At 39.8% G+C, this 18,646-nt stretch overlaps 1 protein-coding gene across 7 annotated transcripts in view; it reads right to left on the reverse strand.

Annotated features, from left to right (window-relative positions):
- Positions 1 to 18,646, reverse strand: part of fmnl3 (formin-like 3) — a 49,661-nt gene that overhangs the window by 20,536 nt on the left and 10,479 nt on the right. For 5 of the 7 annotated variants that reach the window (XR_003440383.2, XM_027144535.2, XM_027144537.2 and 2 more), the window contains exons 2-8: positions 6,406 to 6,489; positions 5,995 to 6,075; positions 5,110 to 5,186; positions 3,142 to 3,225; positions 2,563 to 2,697; positions 1,506 to 1,614; positions 263 to 339 (exon numbers count right to left, since the gene is read on the reverse strand). Coding sequence is in view for 6 of the 7 variants with exons in the window: in XM_027144535.2 (XP_027000336.1) it covers positions 263 to 339; positions 1,506 to 1,614; positions 2,563 to 2,697; positions 3,142 to 3,225; positions 5,110 to 5,186; positions 5,995 to 6,075; positions 6,406 to 6,489 (647 nt within the window). In the remaining variant the exon portion in view is untranslated. Of the gene's footprint in view, positions 1 to 262; positions 340 to 1,505; positions 1,615 to 2,562; positions 2,698 to 3,141; positions 3,226 to 5,109; positions 5,187 to 5,994; positions 6,076 to 6,405; positions 6,490 to 18,198; positions 18,326 to 18,646 lie in introns of those variants that run through there. The other 2 variants (XM_027144540.2, XM_027144541.2) reach the window with 2 other exon arrangements.

Here is an 18,646-nt window from a genome sequence, read left to right on the forward strand (position 1 = left end):
TGCACCCCAACACCCACTGTTTGTTTTAAATTTCACACTTCTTATTATTTACACATACTGTACTTCCTCATTTACAAACCCTACAAGTTTGGTAATCCTTCATAAAGAGTTCATTCATACTGTACACCATACAATCGCTTCACACCCACTCAAGTCTAGGTAAAAATACCTGGTGATCAGGTCCTTTGAGTATTGTCCTGTAAACTATCCCACCGTATAATTGAACCTTTTGTACTGGAGGTGTTAATAAAGTTCTACTCACCGCGAGTTCTTATTGTTCAGGCTCAGGGCGATTTCATTAACTGCATGCGCGTGGGACATGACCATGTTGAAACCGTACTAAGAACAGAAAAGGAATCTTTACATATATAATTGATTAAAAATAGACTAGATTTTAGCTTATAATGCAGAACAATAAGATAAATAACAAATATTATGAGGATTTGTCCATTTTAATCAACTAACTTCCATGCATGTTTTGTACTTATACTATAAAGTCACATGAAGCCTGGAGCCTATCAGAGGAGACTCGGGGCACAAGGACTGGGTGCCATCCTATCACAGGGCACAAACACAGAGACACACAGATACATACAAACATACAGACACACACACACGTGCACACAGACAGACAGACAGACAGACAGACAGACAGACAGACAGACAGACAGACACACAGGCAGACACACAGACAGACACACAGACAGACACACAGACAGACAGACAGACACACACACACACATGCGAGTGTATATACACACAAACACAGATACACACACACACATACACACACACACACACAGGTTCACACACACGTATACACACATACAGGTACACACACGTTCACACACACACGTTCACACACACACGTTCACACACACACGTTCACACACACACGTTCACACACACACACGTTCACGCACACACACACACGTTCACACACACACACACACACGTTCACACACACACACACACACACACACACACACACACACACACACACACACACACACACACACACACACACACACTCACGCGCATGCTCAAGTCAGTTAAGACTCAGGGTTGTTGACCTGAACCTCGTCTCCTGATCCGTGAGTGCATTTATTATCTGATGCTCTTTTTAAGGTTCCGTCAGTCATTGTGGTAAAACCCTAACACCCTAGTTCACACACTCACGTAAATGTTTCTTTGAAAGCAATGATCCCAATACAAATCCATACATTCGGTCTGGGCTTAAAAACATAAATGTCAGTGGAAGCTTCTCGAACTGACAGGCAACATGATAGAATCTGCACACCAGTTTCTGTGATCCCAGGGCTTCACACAGACCAGGTTTTTCTCTTGGCGGCATATTTTATAGGCAGGAACCAGAGTCGCTGATTGCCGCTTTAACTTCCACTTTATTTATAATCCTCTATATCTAAACAGCAGTGTTTAAACCACTAGAGGGAGATACAGAGTGTCATCTGATTTCTGTATCAAGCGCTCGCTGTGCAAAGTACCTGATAGTTCATGATTGCTCTGAGACACATGATGCACACGTGCACGTCATCCTTCTGACTCACAATCCTGGAGTTTTTGATAGTTTTGCTGTTCGCTGTCGAACCATGCCTGTAATAAACAACGATATAATCAGGGCTGTACAAGCAAATTTTAACATGACCCTCACGTGATTATTTATCCGCAATAACGCCAGACATATGCTACATTAAAAACAGATGCATGAGTTCATCGTGTAATATGTGTGCTGCTCGCCGGATGTGCAGCTTCAGCAATGTGGGTCACGTATCGGAAATCACGCCAGCGCACCAGCACACACTCTTATTCAATACACACACGCGCAGTGACATGGTACTGTGGTTTCTGGTACGTGCTTCTTCTCTGAACAGGTACTGTATCTAAATGTAGAGGGAGCTTAGCATGTGTTTCCTGTATACTGAACACAGGACATCACTTTTGACAGAAACAAAAAGAAGAGATATGTAAATATACCAGATCCCTTCACTGAAATATTGACAAGCTTTTACTGAATAAATCTTTGCAGTGGTCCTCTAATTTTATCACAAACGTTTAATCTGAATCATGAATGTTTATCTGCCTTTAATGTGTGTGAGATTTTCAGCACTGTTAAATGGATAAATATGATGTCATTCTTTACTATTTTTGGGCAGATCGCTGTAGTATAATGGAAATTAAAAAATAAAATAAAAACTTCCAGGATGTGATGTTACTGAAAAATATTAAAATTCTGTTGGTAATGGCTCTGGGTTATACTGTCGTAATAGGATGCTTATTTTCTTATAACAGCGTGCACCATAGTGGTCTCTCCGTCCGACCACTATGGTACATGCTCCGTTATTACACGTTTTGATAAAAAATTTGAATCGTATCTAGTGCAAAGGTCAGTATAGAAGCATACATCTAACACACAGAGTTCTCGCAGAGCATCGCTGTCTTTATCAGGCTTTATCAGGTGAGACACACAAGCAGATAGACGTAAGGCAAGCAGTAAGACGACAAGGATGTGCAGGGCAGCAGGGTCACATCTTCCTTACGTACCGAGGGGCCGAGTGGCGCACCGAGCGCACCAGTGTACTGAAACCATTCTGGTGCAGATCCTCAATGGACCTGCTCCAGGATTTGGCTTTGTCCAGTGAGCCGTCCTCTCCATTCTCCACACCATCAAAATCCAACCTGAACCATAAACACACACATACACACACATAGCAGCACAACCACACGCACAGAAGCACAAATACAGGGAGCATGGGGGTAAGGTTGAGGAGCAGTAGCTACAGAGCTCAGTAAGTTTTGAAGAAGTGTTATTTTGCACAGCAGCTAAAAGGTAGTTTGAGTATTTTATAGCTCAGCAGGGCTCAGCAAAGCCTCGCACGTTACTGCAACAAGGTCTCATCAGCAAAACCATGTCTCACCCTCATAAGCACATACATAACAGGAGTGGGAATAACCTGATATTACCAATCCCACTCAGGAGAGAATCTGGAATGTGGACAAATTCTGGTCATACCATGTTCAGAATTCATCGTAATAGAACTTTGTGTGTGTGTGTGTGTGTGTGTGTGTGTGTGTGTGTGTGTGTGTGTACTCTGACACTACATGTGTGGGCTGTGGACGTACGTGACAGCGCACTGGGCAAAGGAGAGGTATTCCACCAGAATGTCCAGTCCTCTGTTCTCATCATTCAGGAACTCACGCACCCACCTGTCAACACACACACACAAACAAACACACACACACAAACAAACACACACACGCACAAACACACACACACTGTCATCATGGCACACTAGAAGACCTCGTATTCATTTATATTTAATATATATATAAAGGCCAGCTTGAGATTTGTAGTTGGGGGGGTGGGGGGGTTTTGGGGGAGGGGAACTCAAGAAACACTGAAGGAATTCCCACCGCACTCAGCTAAGGAATGTGGAAGGCATATGTCTGTGAGAGAGCAACGAGATGAGGAGGCTGACTCTTTGACATCTGATCAATAAAGTCTACCTCCCCGATGCTAAAACGCATCCAGAGTCACATTGAAACGATTATGAGATGTACGGAGAAGATCTATGAATGCTGGCCTTGCCTTTAGTGAGTACGAGAGAAAGAGAGCACAGATGAGAGTAATCTACACAGACAGACAGACAGAGAAACAGGGGTATAGTGCATACTCTGTGTGCTGAAAAGTTAGTGAGCTGAGTTGATCAGTTTCCTGTCTGCCACCCCCTGTCTCTCCCCCACCGCTCTTTCCTGCCAGATGCTATTTTAGATTGGTTTAGTGAGGCGAGGAACAACACGTCAGAAAGGGACCTGATTTCAAGCCTGTGCAATAACCTCTGCTCTGTTTTTATGTCGCCACAAGAAAAGTCTGAAAATAGCCTGGATGCTGTTTCCTCCAGCTCAATGGGAAATGCATTAAAACTCACTTTTACTGATGAGGAAAAAGAGCATGCGAATGATTATCGGCCCTCTCTGAACACAATGGAGGTACTCACTTCTCGGATTTTTAAATCCTTTTGAAGAAAATTCAGATGCAATGTGGTTTGGAGCTTTCTGCACTTGGAGTGACTCACTTTCTGCTGGCTTGGATAGTCCCACATGGATACCCTAATTATCTGTAATTCCCAACAAGATTTTAAAAAAAAAAGAGTCTCAGGCAATCATCTCACCTGGAAGATTTTGTACCTAAGATTTGCATCTTAAATCATTTCCTGTTCTCATCCCAGGACACTTCCGAACATCTTTTCAACCCTCACTTGCAGCGTTAGACAAATAAAACTATAATGAACAGAAAATTAGCCGTGCTGTTAATGTCTGTGCTTGTTATGAGCTAAACGTTAGACTGGCATTTTTGTCTGACTGTAATAAACCCAACAGTTTGTCTAGCTCCAAGAAATGTCAGCACTTTTTAGTTTTACAAGTTGACTGTGCGTATGAATGAAATCGCTTTTGCATCGAGTTTCATTGTGTTTCACTGTGTGTGGCACTCTTTTGTCTTTATGTGAGGAGTGTGAGTCATGAGAGTTTACACGCATGTGTGTGTTTTTTGTCTTTTCACACACTCCATTGTTGGATGCTCGGGCTTCCTGACTCTCCAACGTACACAACTGTGTTTCCTGCTGGTGAAAATGGATGGAGGGTGGGTACAATGAAAACCATCTGTGCACTCGCGCACACACGCTCACACACATGCACTCGCGCACACACGCTCACACACATGCACTCGTGTGCACACACGCACGCACGCACGGCATTGGTAAGAGACTGGCAGCACCAAAAGCAAAGCAAATTCTCTAGCCAGCCCTTTACTAAAGGAAATACACACACACACACACACACACACACACACACACACACACACAGACACACACAAGCACATACATTGTTAAAAAGTGTAAAAGTTCATCAGTAGAGTCCATAGTATAGCCGGGAGATACAGCACTCAAGCAAAGAGAGAGAGAGAGACAGAGAGAGAGAGAGAGAGAGAGAGAGAGAGAGAGAGAGAGAGAGAGAGAGAGAGAGAGAGAGAGAGAGAGAGATTTGAAGGGGAGGGATAGCACATGAGGAGAGCAGAGAATGAGAAGTCACCCGATGTGATTGGTCCTCAACGATATCTCCAGTTCCCTCAGAACTTTGGTGGATTCCTGAACCCGCCTGCGGAATTTCTGAAGAAGGAGAAGGCGCTGATTTTTATCAGGCTTTTAGCAAAACAACACCACCACACAGCACTACATCCAGACAACATGTTACAGAACCGGTACAAGTTTATTAAAGGCATTTAAATGAGCCATGAATCGTTAAAGCAAGGAATTAATCAGAATGGTGTACGCTGCTACAGGAAAACTATCAACAGCGCAGACTGCCATGAAGAGCAGCTGACACTCTAGACTCCGTACGTAAATGCTAAGAAACAATATCAGTGTAAAAAACTATGATTATACATTTAATATAAACCTTACTAAAAAAAACAAATCAAAAATTAATCAACACCTTCTGGCCAATCAAACGTTCGACAGCACTGTGGGAAAATAATATTACTACAGGAGACCTACAAACATTTATTGATTTTATTCTCATTAAAACATCAGCATTAAAATTCTACTTGGATAGCATGTAGCTACTGTAGCTGACAAACAACTTTATAGTAAACATATTTTTTAATGAGCAGCAGCCAAAAATAACTGGGCTTGTCAGAATATTACAGCAACCATGATATTGAAAACACAAACAGCTTCTGAAATAATAATTCCTGTCAGATATATTTGTTGTGTCTCTGTTTCAAATGAAATGCTAGGCACTGTGTAAACAATCCTGAGGTGAATCGAACGCTGCTTTGAAGCTAGGTTAAGAGCTAAATTGCTACAGATATCAACTAATTCAAATCAGGAAACAGGAAAAGATGGTTTGCCCCACAAGATGTTGTTAAACTGTATTTTGTGTAGGTGAAAAAAGATCAGCTAATGCCCATGTTACCTTGCGTGTGACTCCTGGATCTAAAAAGCCCCTCAGTTTCTGAATGTATGTGTGTGGAGGGTTCTTCACTTGGAAGCGCTCCTAACACAGAAAACAGAGTTTTTTTTAAAAAGAAGAAACGTTGACAAACATCTTTAGGGAGACATGTTTCACAATCCATTAACAGACATTAATACGATCCCTTATTGCCTCATTCAATAGAATGTGTTAAAGTTTCATAAGTTGCTGTGATCCAGAGCAATCCTGTGGTTTTATAACGTCAAATAAAGCTTGGGAAATGTCCTAGGATAATACACACAGACCTTTAAATGGATTATGGTTTTGACTTAGACATCTTTTTACATTTAAGCAAGCACAGATCAGACCAGGTTTATAGTATTATAGCGACAAAGGTGAAAACAGATATTACACCTGATCACAGATAAGGTCCCATTTCTTCTCGTTGTCATACTGGCGGAGGAGGCGTGCTTTATCCGGAGGCAGGTTCATAGAGTTCTGAAAGACAGAAAACACAACAAGACAGCGTCAGCCCACACGTAACTATGCAGACGACCTCACAGAAATGTCTCTGTCCTCACTGAGTGCATCCTCCCTCCTCGACCTCAGGGCCTGTGACCATAATTTCGCATCCTGTCGCATGAGATCATCCCGGGCCTAAGGTGGCCTTGACGACGCCGATCTGCTCATCCAAAAAAACAAAGCGTCTCTTTGTTTATCTCAACAGAAAAAAGATCTTTCTCAAAGCGATGGTTTAATCAAGTTGTTATTGCAGATCACTGGGGAAATGATGAGTGTGAGTTTATTCCAACTAAACTCCAGATCAGTATCAGTAATGAGCAATCAGGTATCATTATGTTTCATTCTTGCTTTACATTTCACAAGTGAATAAAAAATCATATGCAGATTTGAAACTGTGTGTACTCAATATTGTTTTTTATACTCAATATTGTTTTTAATAATATTATTATTATTATTATTTGTACAAAAAATTACTCAAAATACAGTAAATGACTTGCCATTTTAATCCATTAAGTACCTTAAAGTACTTACAAAATAAGCAATGGAAAAAGCAATATAAAAAGTAAATATAAATAAACAAACAAAACAGAGAAATTGAATGGGGGAGGAGTGGGAGTCGTGGAAGAAAGAAAAGGAGTGGGAATCGTGGAAGGGGATGGGGTGGACTTGGTACCTAACATTTTTCCACGAGACTGCAGATTCTTACTTTGTGGAGATTCTTAATTACTGGAGTCGCCGTATGAAAAATATCAAGCGTCTCAACTAATGTTTCCCCCAATAACTTTTATCTGTTATTGTATTTCTAAATGGTTCTCTCACCAGCCTCTCTCTCTCTCTCGCTCTCTCGCTCTCTCGCTCACACACACACACACACACACACACACTCTAATATTAATCAAATATTCATTTACAACAAAAACACACAAACGCACACACACCTTGTCATGCAACGAGGAAAACAAAAGTCTGGAAAACTTACTGATGTTACTAAACACTGAAACCAGAGACTTCTTCTATAGACGTTAAATAAACATCCCCTTACAAAAAAAGTCACCAAGATCAACGACTGTATGCTTCTCTTAATTAAATATTTTTAAATTTGTTGATTAAGTATGTTTCTATCACTGTTACATAATGCAACACGTCCTCCAAAGAAGTCCCTGTGAATTATTCGGTGCTACATAAATGATAATTATTACCTCCTCAATAAATACATGATAATTAATACCTCCTGACCAATCAGATTTGAGAACAGCTAATGGTTTATACCACAACGCTGGAGTAAAGCAAATAAGCCAAATATGTTGATCCCTATCTCTAGCCTTTTGGTTGTTTATGATAAAGTGCAGGTGGAGACAGGAGGAGGGGAACGAGGTTTTCAGACAGAGCGTCTCAGCGTGTAACAGATCTCTCAAGGGCGAAGGAACAAATGGTGTTTATCGTGAAAGAACCATCGACAACCCCCGTCCATGACAGCCTTCTTGCTTCATTCCAACTCATTCACCCAAAACACACGAACCTGCTGAGACAGTGCCAAAGGCCATGACCGAGACAAGTTATCGAAAAGGGGGTCAGCTAAACAAGAGCAACTCTTAATACACACATGCACATTTCTCCAGTGGTACAGACTCTAGGCTTGTTTTATTCTATTTTTCAAACTGTCTTTCCAAAAGCTTACTTTTACAGGCTAGTTTTTGGAAAATTGTGCATTCTGAATGAAATCTGATCACCAAGCACGTAAATCTTAACCCAACTCCACCTCAAAAGACAAGTGACGAGCGAAGACATCTTGACTTTTGCACAGCCTTTTGGTTCGGCTCGAGCTTACGTTGAGCTCTCAGACTCGCCGGCTTTAACGTCTAGAGTTTCCAGCGTCTGCTAAAATTCCCTCTCAGATAATCACCTGCTAGAGACGAGACCCTTCAGTTTAGAGCTTGAATTTGAGCGCACACACACTAACATTTCCTGAGAACGCTACACTTCCAAAATGATTTTTTTTCCCCTAAAGAGAAAAAAGAATGCGCCATAAATTCCAGATGTCTAGAATGTGTCCTGTTTATAACAAATGCAGATAAATTTACTACATACAAGTTTACTTTTACTAAACTCACTTTTACTAGAAACTTTTTTCCATTTCTCTGTCATGGAAGATCTTACTTTTTGGAGGAGACGTCTATGTCTGAGTGTGTGTGTGTGTGTGTGTGTGTGTGTGTGTGTGTGTGTGTGTGTGTGTGTGTGTGTGTGTGTGTGTGTGTGTGTGTGTGTGTGTGTGATGTCCCTTTTACTCAGATGAAATGTCAGTAATGGCATGGGACCTCCCACTCCGTAGAGTGTCGCTACAAACAGCTGCCTACTCGCTGATGAGCTCACGAATAATAAAGATGAACTGTTCCTCTTGTGAATTCCTCTTTTACTGACTTTTGCAGAACTTTTTCATTTGGTATGTAGCAAGGTTTAATCATAATGCTCTTCACACCTCAAACCTTGATTGTCGTAGCCAAAATTTGTGACTTCTGTAGCTATTTTGTGGTATTGTTTCAAAGGAAAACTACTCAATTTGGCAAAATAGCAAGTACAGGAATTTTCTTTTACACTACAAGTAACTGGCACAAGCTACTTAAATCCTACAACCTGCTGCACTTCTAGGTGCTTATAGGCAACTTGCTAATACTTTGTTCAGGGCACAAACATGATGAACAACTCGTTCTTTTCCTTCAATCTGTATTAATGGTGCCATTAGTTGCCTGGTGTGCTAGCTAATTAACTTCTCTGAAAAATTGAATTGGTGCACTAAGTAAAGAACAATGGGAATCCTAGAGAAAATATAGCAAAACGGCAGGAATTTAGAAGGTTTTTATATACCTTACACTTGCACCCTTGACCACTCACGACCACTTAAATGGCCATTTGTGAGCCTGGGATTGGAATGGAATTAGTGGGCTTAAAAGGCCAAGCTCAAATGGACTTTTTGGTTAGCAAGGATTTGTAGATAGGAGATAAAGTTCAGATGTTTATCTAATCTAAAATTATTCTCCTTGTCTTTCGGCATAGCAGTGCAGGTTGAGCAGCGAGCAGCCCCAGGGTCAAAATTCCACAATCCTCATGAAGGATTTTACACCCACTGATCAGTTAAAGCACCCAAGGTCTACAGCCATGCGCAGCAAGAAATGGAAATGTTGTGTTTTATCGGTCATGCACATACAGAGAAATTGCACGGTTCCTCTCGTAGTTTAAAGCTCTGTGGAACTTTAGAGGTCTGTGGTGTCGAATTTAAAAGGGCTCTAGCTGGGCAGACCAGACCACAAAATAAACAGTGGACTCTGAGGCAACAATGATCCAATTTCAAACCATCAGGGTGGCATGGTTTTCAAATTGGAAGAAGGTTCCTTGTGTCTTAGCCTTTTCTTAGGCAGAATCACCTCATTTCTTGTGAAGTCAAGTAATGTCTTAAAGGCCACATGGTGACCTAATGGACCTTATGCACATGGAAGGTTGTGAACAGCTGGAAAATAAATAATCTACACTAAGCTGGTTCCAGGGAAAGACAGATTTTTTAAAAATTTTATAGTTATAGTGGTGGATAATCCACTTTGAACCGGTGTTATCATTTTTTTTTTACACTGATGACAGAACTAGTCTGTTTGACTGGTTATATGAATCGAATAACTTTATTCTAAACCACAAGAGTTTAAAAAGAACTTAAACTCAAGTCGAATTACAATTTGAATCAAAATTAGTTGTCAGTGAAAAGTTCCAGAATAAATAATTGAAAGGCTTTAATCAATAACCAAACTACCATTGTTCACATTTCCGTTATTATTTTAAACAATATATGAAATGATGAACTTTTAGTGATTGTAGAGTTTAACAACATTGATGAGTGACCCAAAAAAACTCATTTCAATTAAATCGTGTTTTACTTAAATTGAACCTCCAAGTCAACTATCTAAATAAAAAAATCCTGCTTGGCTCCACAATAGAATGACGAAAGCCACATCAGGGACAAAACTAGCTTCTGTTGTTCGATGACGACTCAGTCGATGAAAAGAGAGACTGTAATGGTTTAACAAAGCTCCATTCCCTTCTGACATTTCCATTCAAACGGAATATACTGAATAAATAATAGACTGCGTTGAACAAGGAACGAGTGCAACAGATATATTTAAAGCTGCAAAATTGTTAGATTCAAAGATTAAGCTAAATAATAAATTATTTTTCTATTCATTATCACGGTATTTAAAAAAAGACAGAAAAAATATGTTTTATATAATAATAGCTTTTGATAATGTGAATAGTTAAGCTTCGTATAATGCTTATTAACGTTTTTCATTTCGAAACAAAAATTAGCATTAGTGTATTTTTTTTTTTTTTTCACTTCAATTTTTCCTGCATTATTCAAAAACATCTATAATATCTAAAATACAGTTAATGTTAAACCTAAATATCAGAAACAGGGTTAAAAAAAAGACAAGAATCTCTGAGGGTTAGTGTCTGGTGAATCATTTTGCTGGCAAAAATCCAATGTTTGTAAAGATGAATAATTTCTGCTCTTGCTCTTAATCGTTTAATTGTATTTTGAATTCAGTTGATAAAAGAAAAAAAAAACATTGTGTAAGTTATATATTTCAGAAATGTTGCCACTTATCATAACGTTCCCATACACGGGACCAAGGGTTTGATTAAGAGAAAGTGCAAAGAAAGGAAAGTGAAAGAAGAAGCGTGTTCAATTAAGAGGAATGATTAGCCACAATGCACAGTGCACAAAAAAATAAAAAATAAAAAAATTGGGGGAGAAAAACTCAATTACAAACTCACACGTGTGTGTTGTAGCTGCACAACCGTTAAGGACCAGATCCACAGCGCAGCTGAAATCTATTTATTCATGCCCACAAAACTCCATAAAAGGCAAAATCATCCAAAAAGCTGAACATGACAAATTGAGTACATAGGGAGCTAAAACTTTCAGTAATCTACTGTACTTTAACCATTTAAGTAAATCGACATCCAGAAACACACACCAACTCTTCCTTCTTTCACAAGCTGCCATTTCTTTGGCCCTGAGTGAGTGACCAGTTTTATATTCGACATATTCTATAGTCTCGTTTACGATTTTTTTTCTTCAAGTCACTGACCTGAAACTACTGACCTGGTGTGTGTAATATAAATAAACAAGAAATTATTTCATCCTGAGAGTGTAAACTTAAGCTAATATTACTCTAATATTCTCCTTATATGACAAAGACAAAGAAATTCTTAATTTTTGATTACTGTAAAGGAGTCATATGAAGTCTACATTTACAAATTGCAACTCAGCGGGAAATTGCAATATAAAGCGGAAGATGATTTAAAAAAAAACAAAAAACAGGAAGTTTCCCACGCTGACACTAAATTAAATTCTCCAAACCATTGAGTAAACTTTTGGTAACTGCTGATCAGAATACTGTCATGTCATCATGCAGAAAACCACAAATTCAGTCATAATGCTGCAAATCCAAGACGGCACTTTCACATTCACATTCCTTAGGCCTTATTTGGCTTTATGTTGTTGCGGAGAGGCCAGTGGGAGTTCAGGTCAGCAAGTCCTCCATGCTGCATTTAAAAACACAAACAATGCAAATAAGGTTTGTTTGTAAGGAGACCCTCTTTTTGCTGGATGGGGTGTCTGCTCCCATGATCAAGGTCCAGATATACTGGATTGGGTCACAATCCAGTAAACAGCATTCCAAAACCTCCTGCAAATAATCTTTTAATTGTTGGACTATGAGACAAAATTACTCCTTTATTTCCAAATACAGAAACAGGAGCGATGCAGACAGCATAGTGTATAATTCAAAAGACAACTGACTAGCAGTTATACAAGAAAATCTGATTTTCAAATGGAATAATAGTTATAAAATACTAGTTGCCATGCATCAGTTGATATAACATTAGCTCCCTGTTGCATTGTTAACATTTGTACTGTTTTTGCTTAAAGGTTGGGTCTCCGTTGTTTGAGAAATGCTACAAAACAAAAACAAAACTAGCGTGTAGCCAATGAGCAGAAAGGGGTGTGTCTTGTCAATATGGGCAGAGAGAGTGTCCAGTGCGCATGTGTGACATTAGCAGAAAGTTTTTTTAACATTGACATGGTGGATAAAAACAAAGAAAGAAAGCGAAGAAGGGCTTACGATAAAGCAAGAAGCAGGACCCGTGTTAATATAGGATCAGCTTTCCAGCGCTGGAAAGAACTGAACGTCTTCCGCGTGAAACGGAGATAAACCTTTCATGGTGCAACACACAGTACTACAAAAACACATTTGTATTACCATAGTATTACTCATTGAGTTCATTTATTGATAAAAATATACCCTTGGTCAGCTGCCCCAACAGGTTCCGCCATAATACTTGTCTGGGTTATACTTGGGTTATACTTGTCTGGTGTATGTGTGGGGCGGAGCTATCAAAACAGGGGTGGGACCCATTTGGGTTAGGGGCGTGTTTGTTTTGGTGATTTCAAATGTCAACATTGGCTTTCAAACAACGGAAACCCCACCTTTAAGTCCAGAATCAAGAAGTCAATAAAAGCTTCTTGAGGTGTATTTGATTAAACTTTGACATATTTGGCACAAGGTTCTGAGTTGTTCTGTGGTTCTGAGGTTCAGCCATTGTGAGGGCTGGATGACTGCATCAGAGCATTTCCAAATCAGCAGGTCTTGTGAGGTGTTCTTGGGAGGCAGTGGTTAGTACATAGCAAAAGTACTCCAAGGAAGAACAACCGGTGAACCTGTGACAAGGTCATCAGTGGCCAAGGGTCATGGATTGATGATGATATTCTACACTGAGTGGCTTTTCATGATATGCAATCATCCAATGAATCACACCGATGGCCAACACCAAATATGTTTCTGAAGCCTTTTAACACACATTATAAAATATAATGTAAAAATGTTTAGTAGTAGACATTATGGGTCATATTTTTTTGCACTGGCTGAAAGACATGAGGAGTAATACAATATTTGGGCTGAGGGTGTAAACCTATTAACTAGTAAGCAGCTAAATCGAAGTACATGATGCTGAAATTTATTTTTTTTAGTTGAACTCCTAATGAAAGAATGCAGGTAAACATGTGACATGTTCAAAAACGGTTAAAAAAGGAATATTTAGCAATTTATAATAGTCAAATAGTTAGCATCAAGAAGACACTGTATTAAAAGGATTGGCCTAATATTGTCACCATATGCTCATGAGGCTTCATTGCTTGGTATTCCATTTCATCATCAACTGATGAAGTTCTTTACCATAAGTAAAGAAAACTCTTAAAAATAACTCTTGCCGCATTAAAGACATATCTTTAGGATATTCCAAGTAAAGACAAAGTCAGTCCGAGGACGCGGTCATGTCTCAAGCTCCAGACGGAGTATATTTTCTTTGTGCATTTTTTACTTTGCAGAACTTGGCTAGCGGCAGCGAGAGAACGCAAATTCTGTTGAGTGAAGCTGGCCTGTGCTACCGGTGCCAAAGAAGACTGGATAAGACTCAACACATCCCTCTTCACCCCACATCCAAAAGAGAAAGCGTCTGTGAGCACATCTTGCCCTTTCCCAGCTTTTTAGTTCGAATACACACTGTGATCTGTGGTCAATCAAGATGTTTATCTTCTTTTATGGGCAAGGTAGTCTCAGCTTCTGTGTCTGGACCAGAGATACTTTGAGAACACAGCTGTGGCTTTAAATAGACAAAATCATAAACAATACTAGGAAGTTTAACTAAATTGGGTCTGGTTTAGGAAAAAAATAAGCAGGAGAGATCTGGGTGTTCTTCTTCTAGTGATTAAAAAGGATATTACTAAGCTTAAGGAAATCATGTTTACTCTCATACATGATTCACAAAGCCCACACTTCTTCTTATTTGCACCTGGATGTAACCAACAGTGTGTCACATGATCAGACAACCACGAGACCGTTGACTTTCTCATCCCTGATTTGGATAAAATGACCTTGCTTCTCTATGTCCTCTGAAGCTGTTTGGATGTTTGATTGACCAACAGCTGAAGAAAGAGGTCGCGCTCAAGAACTCGCTCGTTTTTCAGCCCGGTCCCTTGCCATCAAACAAGTCAAATGTCGGAGTGTGTGAAAAAGTTGTACTCCTTTCACTGAGCCGATACACGATCTCCCGGGCTTTAATTGCGTAACCTGAACTAGGCAATCACAACAAAGCAGTGGCTCTACAAAAGAGTCCTCCTTCAATTCTCCAGCAGAGAGAAGACACAGGGAAAGAGGTTCAGAGGTGTTCGAGGGCCGGACCTCCCCCCACGGCTCCTTAACTCAAGATACACAAACAATCTCCATGACAAACGATCCTGGAATGTGCTTTATTCACACACATGCACACACACATGCTAATCTATTTTAAATGAGCTTACAATCTAACTAAGTTACAAGCGATGTCTCCTAAAATACCTTCATACCTGATGGACTAACAGGGGATCTTAAAAACGTATTCAGCTTCTCTACGTTCATTCTGATGTAACATTTTTCCGAGTGAGTTTTTCGGTTCAGTTAAGAAGTGGTCATTCACCTGGGCCTGATTTCCTGCCTCTGTCTAAAACTATGCCACAGGAAGTTTCATAAATTACCTGCTGGGGATGAATTACACAAAGAAGCACCACTCCACAAACTCCAACACCAATTCACTATTCAAACACGTTTCCTCAATCAAACCTGATCTTAAGCGGTTAATTTTTTTCCAGTGACTAATGCAGATCAGATTGTTATGCAGACGTTTTCAATACATCTGCAAACCATCTGTAACAGGGAACGACACATATTAGAGTCATTTATGTCGTCTGGCTATTAAAATACGCAACATCGAGCCTCCGTGGATTCGAGGAAGTCGAAATGTTTAGCTGTAGCTACCTAATAAACATAGCTAGCCTTTTACTAGCAGTTCTATATAGTATAGCAGTCTACTAGCAGTTAACTAGCAGTTCACTAGCAATGAACATAGCTAGCAGTTTACCAGTAGTTTTATATATAGCAGTCTAATAGCAGTTAACTAGCAGTTATATGATTCAACACACAAAAGCTCTATAATGTTAAATAAATTACTGAAAATTTACTAGTATTTTATCTACTAGATTCGCTACTTCGATTTTTTTTTTTAAATTGTATTCCTGAATTGTTTTCTAATTGTTATTGATTGTTTATGTGACCAATTAAATTTGAATTAGAATTGTATTATTTATTTATTTCATTAAAACTTTGACGGCATGTTCGGTGGTATCTTATTATTACGGCTGCCATATTATTCCATATTTTATTAGATTTTCACAGTTTATAAACTGCATTCTCGGTTCAATATTCACCTCGGCTTTTTCTCCCAGTCCACTACCTGCATATCAGACTGACAGAGTTACTCCAAAGTATAGAAATATACAGCAGTACTCTTTTCATGGCATGTAAACACTGTAAGAGGAATGTGCTCGTGGTCATTTTTTACAAAACTAAGACACACAGGTAAAGTGTTCTTAATACCAAGTTAAACTCACGTTCCAGAAAAAATCATTTAATTCATGAATTAAAGCTATTTATGTATATCTATATAATAAAACATGCTTTAAATGTACTGTAAATGGAAAAAAAATAAAGAATACATTCATATTTGTCCCAAAGTCAACATTTCCAAAGTCACATGTTCAGCAGGAAGTTACATCATACAAATTTCCTGGTGATCATGTGAACAGAATAAAAATGTTGCTTTTTTAAATTATATTTTAATATTAACTCTCTTCAGGACATAAGCATAAATCTTAGAAAACTACCTTTTTTTTATTTATTTTGTTTATTCTTGAGTAAATTTCTACTTAATAAGCCTGTTACTTATTTAAGGCTCGTTGTAAAAATAAGAAATCGTTGCCCGCGAGAGCTTAAGAATTCTTACGGTTCACAATTCGTAAAAAGTTCAAGTTTTATTTTAAACAAAGCCATCCGAGTGAAATTAGGAGCTCAATCCTAGACTAAACCCAGGCATAGTTTTGGAGGCCGGTTCAAATGTGTCTGAAATCCGTCCTTCGCACAAATCCCCCCGAAAAACTGTTAATATGCAAACAGACTCTTAAATCCCTGTGAAATACTAGACTGTTAACATTTACACAGTGTTCAGCTGTTTTGTGTGTGTGTGTGTGTGTGTGTGTGTGTGTGTGTGTGTGTGTGTGTGTGTGTGTGTGTGTGTGTGTGTGTGTGTGTGTGTGTGTGTGTGTCCTCCAGGCTAGTGCAGCCCTTTATAATTTATCCTTTACACAAGCTCATCAAGTAGCCATCAAACAAGCCTTGAGGTCCTCCAGCAGGAGAAAAACTCCGGCTCCGGAGGACACAAAGAAAAGAAGCACCAGAGACTCTTGACACAGTATGATTTTTCTCACAGGTCTCTGTTAATTCCCAGTCCTTATCATATTCACTGTTTCTACCTGAAGCCTTAAAGATCAAATCCATTTTTTTGTAGACTCCAAAACACCAAATGAGATCCATCATCCCCATTGGGTTAGCATGTAACCCTGGGTGCCTATCGAGCCAGTGACTATGACTGTTATTTTCTTGTCAACTCAACAGCAAATACATGGCAATTAGAGCACACTTTTTCCAAACAGAAGGAACTTGTTTACAGTCCACTCCATGGCACAGGGCAAAGTCAACCTCCACCACTTTGTCATTGAGGCAAGGCCGGTTTGAAGGCCGTTATCATTAGTACCGAGGTCGCTTTGAAGAAGGCATCCCAAAGCAGTGGGATCTCAGGCGTGTCAGCTTCTCAAGGTCACATCAGGGTTACCAGATGTGAGAGCATTAAATCTATCAGGCCCTAAAATAGTGACATCGCAGCTTCCCTTTCACCTGGCCATTTGTGTAGCCTGCAAGCTGTAAATTACTTTAATGGTCCAGAACAGTCATTTCCAAGCTTAGGTCTTATTTGGGTCAATTTTTTTATTTTTATTTTTTAAGAAAGCATAGTATCGAAGCTATAAAATTAGACTAGAAAGGTTGAATAAAAGTGCACAATACAATTCCATCCATCCGCTGGAGCTTGAACCCTGATCCTCTGATCAACAACCCCATAGCCTTAACCGCTGGAGCCACCACTGCCTCTGAGTCACACGGAGCCTGGAGCTTATCCCAGGGGACACGCTGGAAAGGGTGCACAATCACACACACACACACACGCACACACACACACACTACAGACAATTTAGAGATACCAATCAGACTATGAAGCATGTCTCTGGACTGGAGGAGGAACCTTGAAGGAAAACATGTAATCTACGTGCAGACACACAAGACAGGTGGGAATCAAACTCCAACCCTGTAGGTGCGAGGCAAACGTTCCAACCACTAAGTCCTGCTAAAAACCTACTTTGATCTATAAAAGAAAGGTCAAACTTGAGTCTCTCTAACTTCCATCTCATTAGTATACACACACACACAAACCCACACACACACACACACACACACACACACACACACACACACACACACACACACACACAAATGTCTGCAATCTGGGAATCCCCTGTCAGTATCAGTATCAGAAATATTCGAACACCGAGTGAAGCTAAGACATATTGGGTACCTGAAAACAGACAGAGTTTAAAATTGTGCCTATTTTGGGATGTCTGATACGTGACAGAACCACACGTGTCTTAGGAAAGCAAAGTACCTCAAAACAAACGTAAGCAGAGTGCTACTACTGTACAATCGCTGATGAATCAGGCACTATTCTAGACACCGAGGATGTCCTGTTTGTTTCTTCGGGCAGGTTTACAGGAGACAAGCAGGCAGCAAGTCTTCGACAGATACACACAAAGCTTGCCAGGAATGTACGTACCACAGGACCGTCCGGTCTATCGAAAATGAACACACACACACACACACACACACACACGTTAAAGCACAATGGCTATGGCGAACAAGCATATTTTACTATTTATTCAAATCCACCGTGTCTCCTGGTACTAGCATCTCATGTCTCTTTTTTGTGTGTATGACTGCTACAGGAAGCCCACAGTGTCTGTGGAAAGCAACACATCAATCTCTGACAGGATGAGCACGCTTTCAGAGAGAGGACGATGACGGCAGCGAACACCGAGTAGCAAAGGGAAGAAAGA

This window comes from Tachysurus fulvidraco, chromosome 23, assembly GCF_022655615.1.
Source record: "Tachysurus fulvidraco isolate hzauxx_2018 chromosome 23, HZAU_PFXX_2.0, whole genome shotgun sequence".
Classification (NCBI taxonomy): domain Eukaryota; kingdom Metazoa; phylum Chordata; class Actinopteri; order Siluriformes; family Bagridae; genus Tachysurus; species Tachysurus fulvidraco.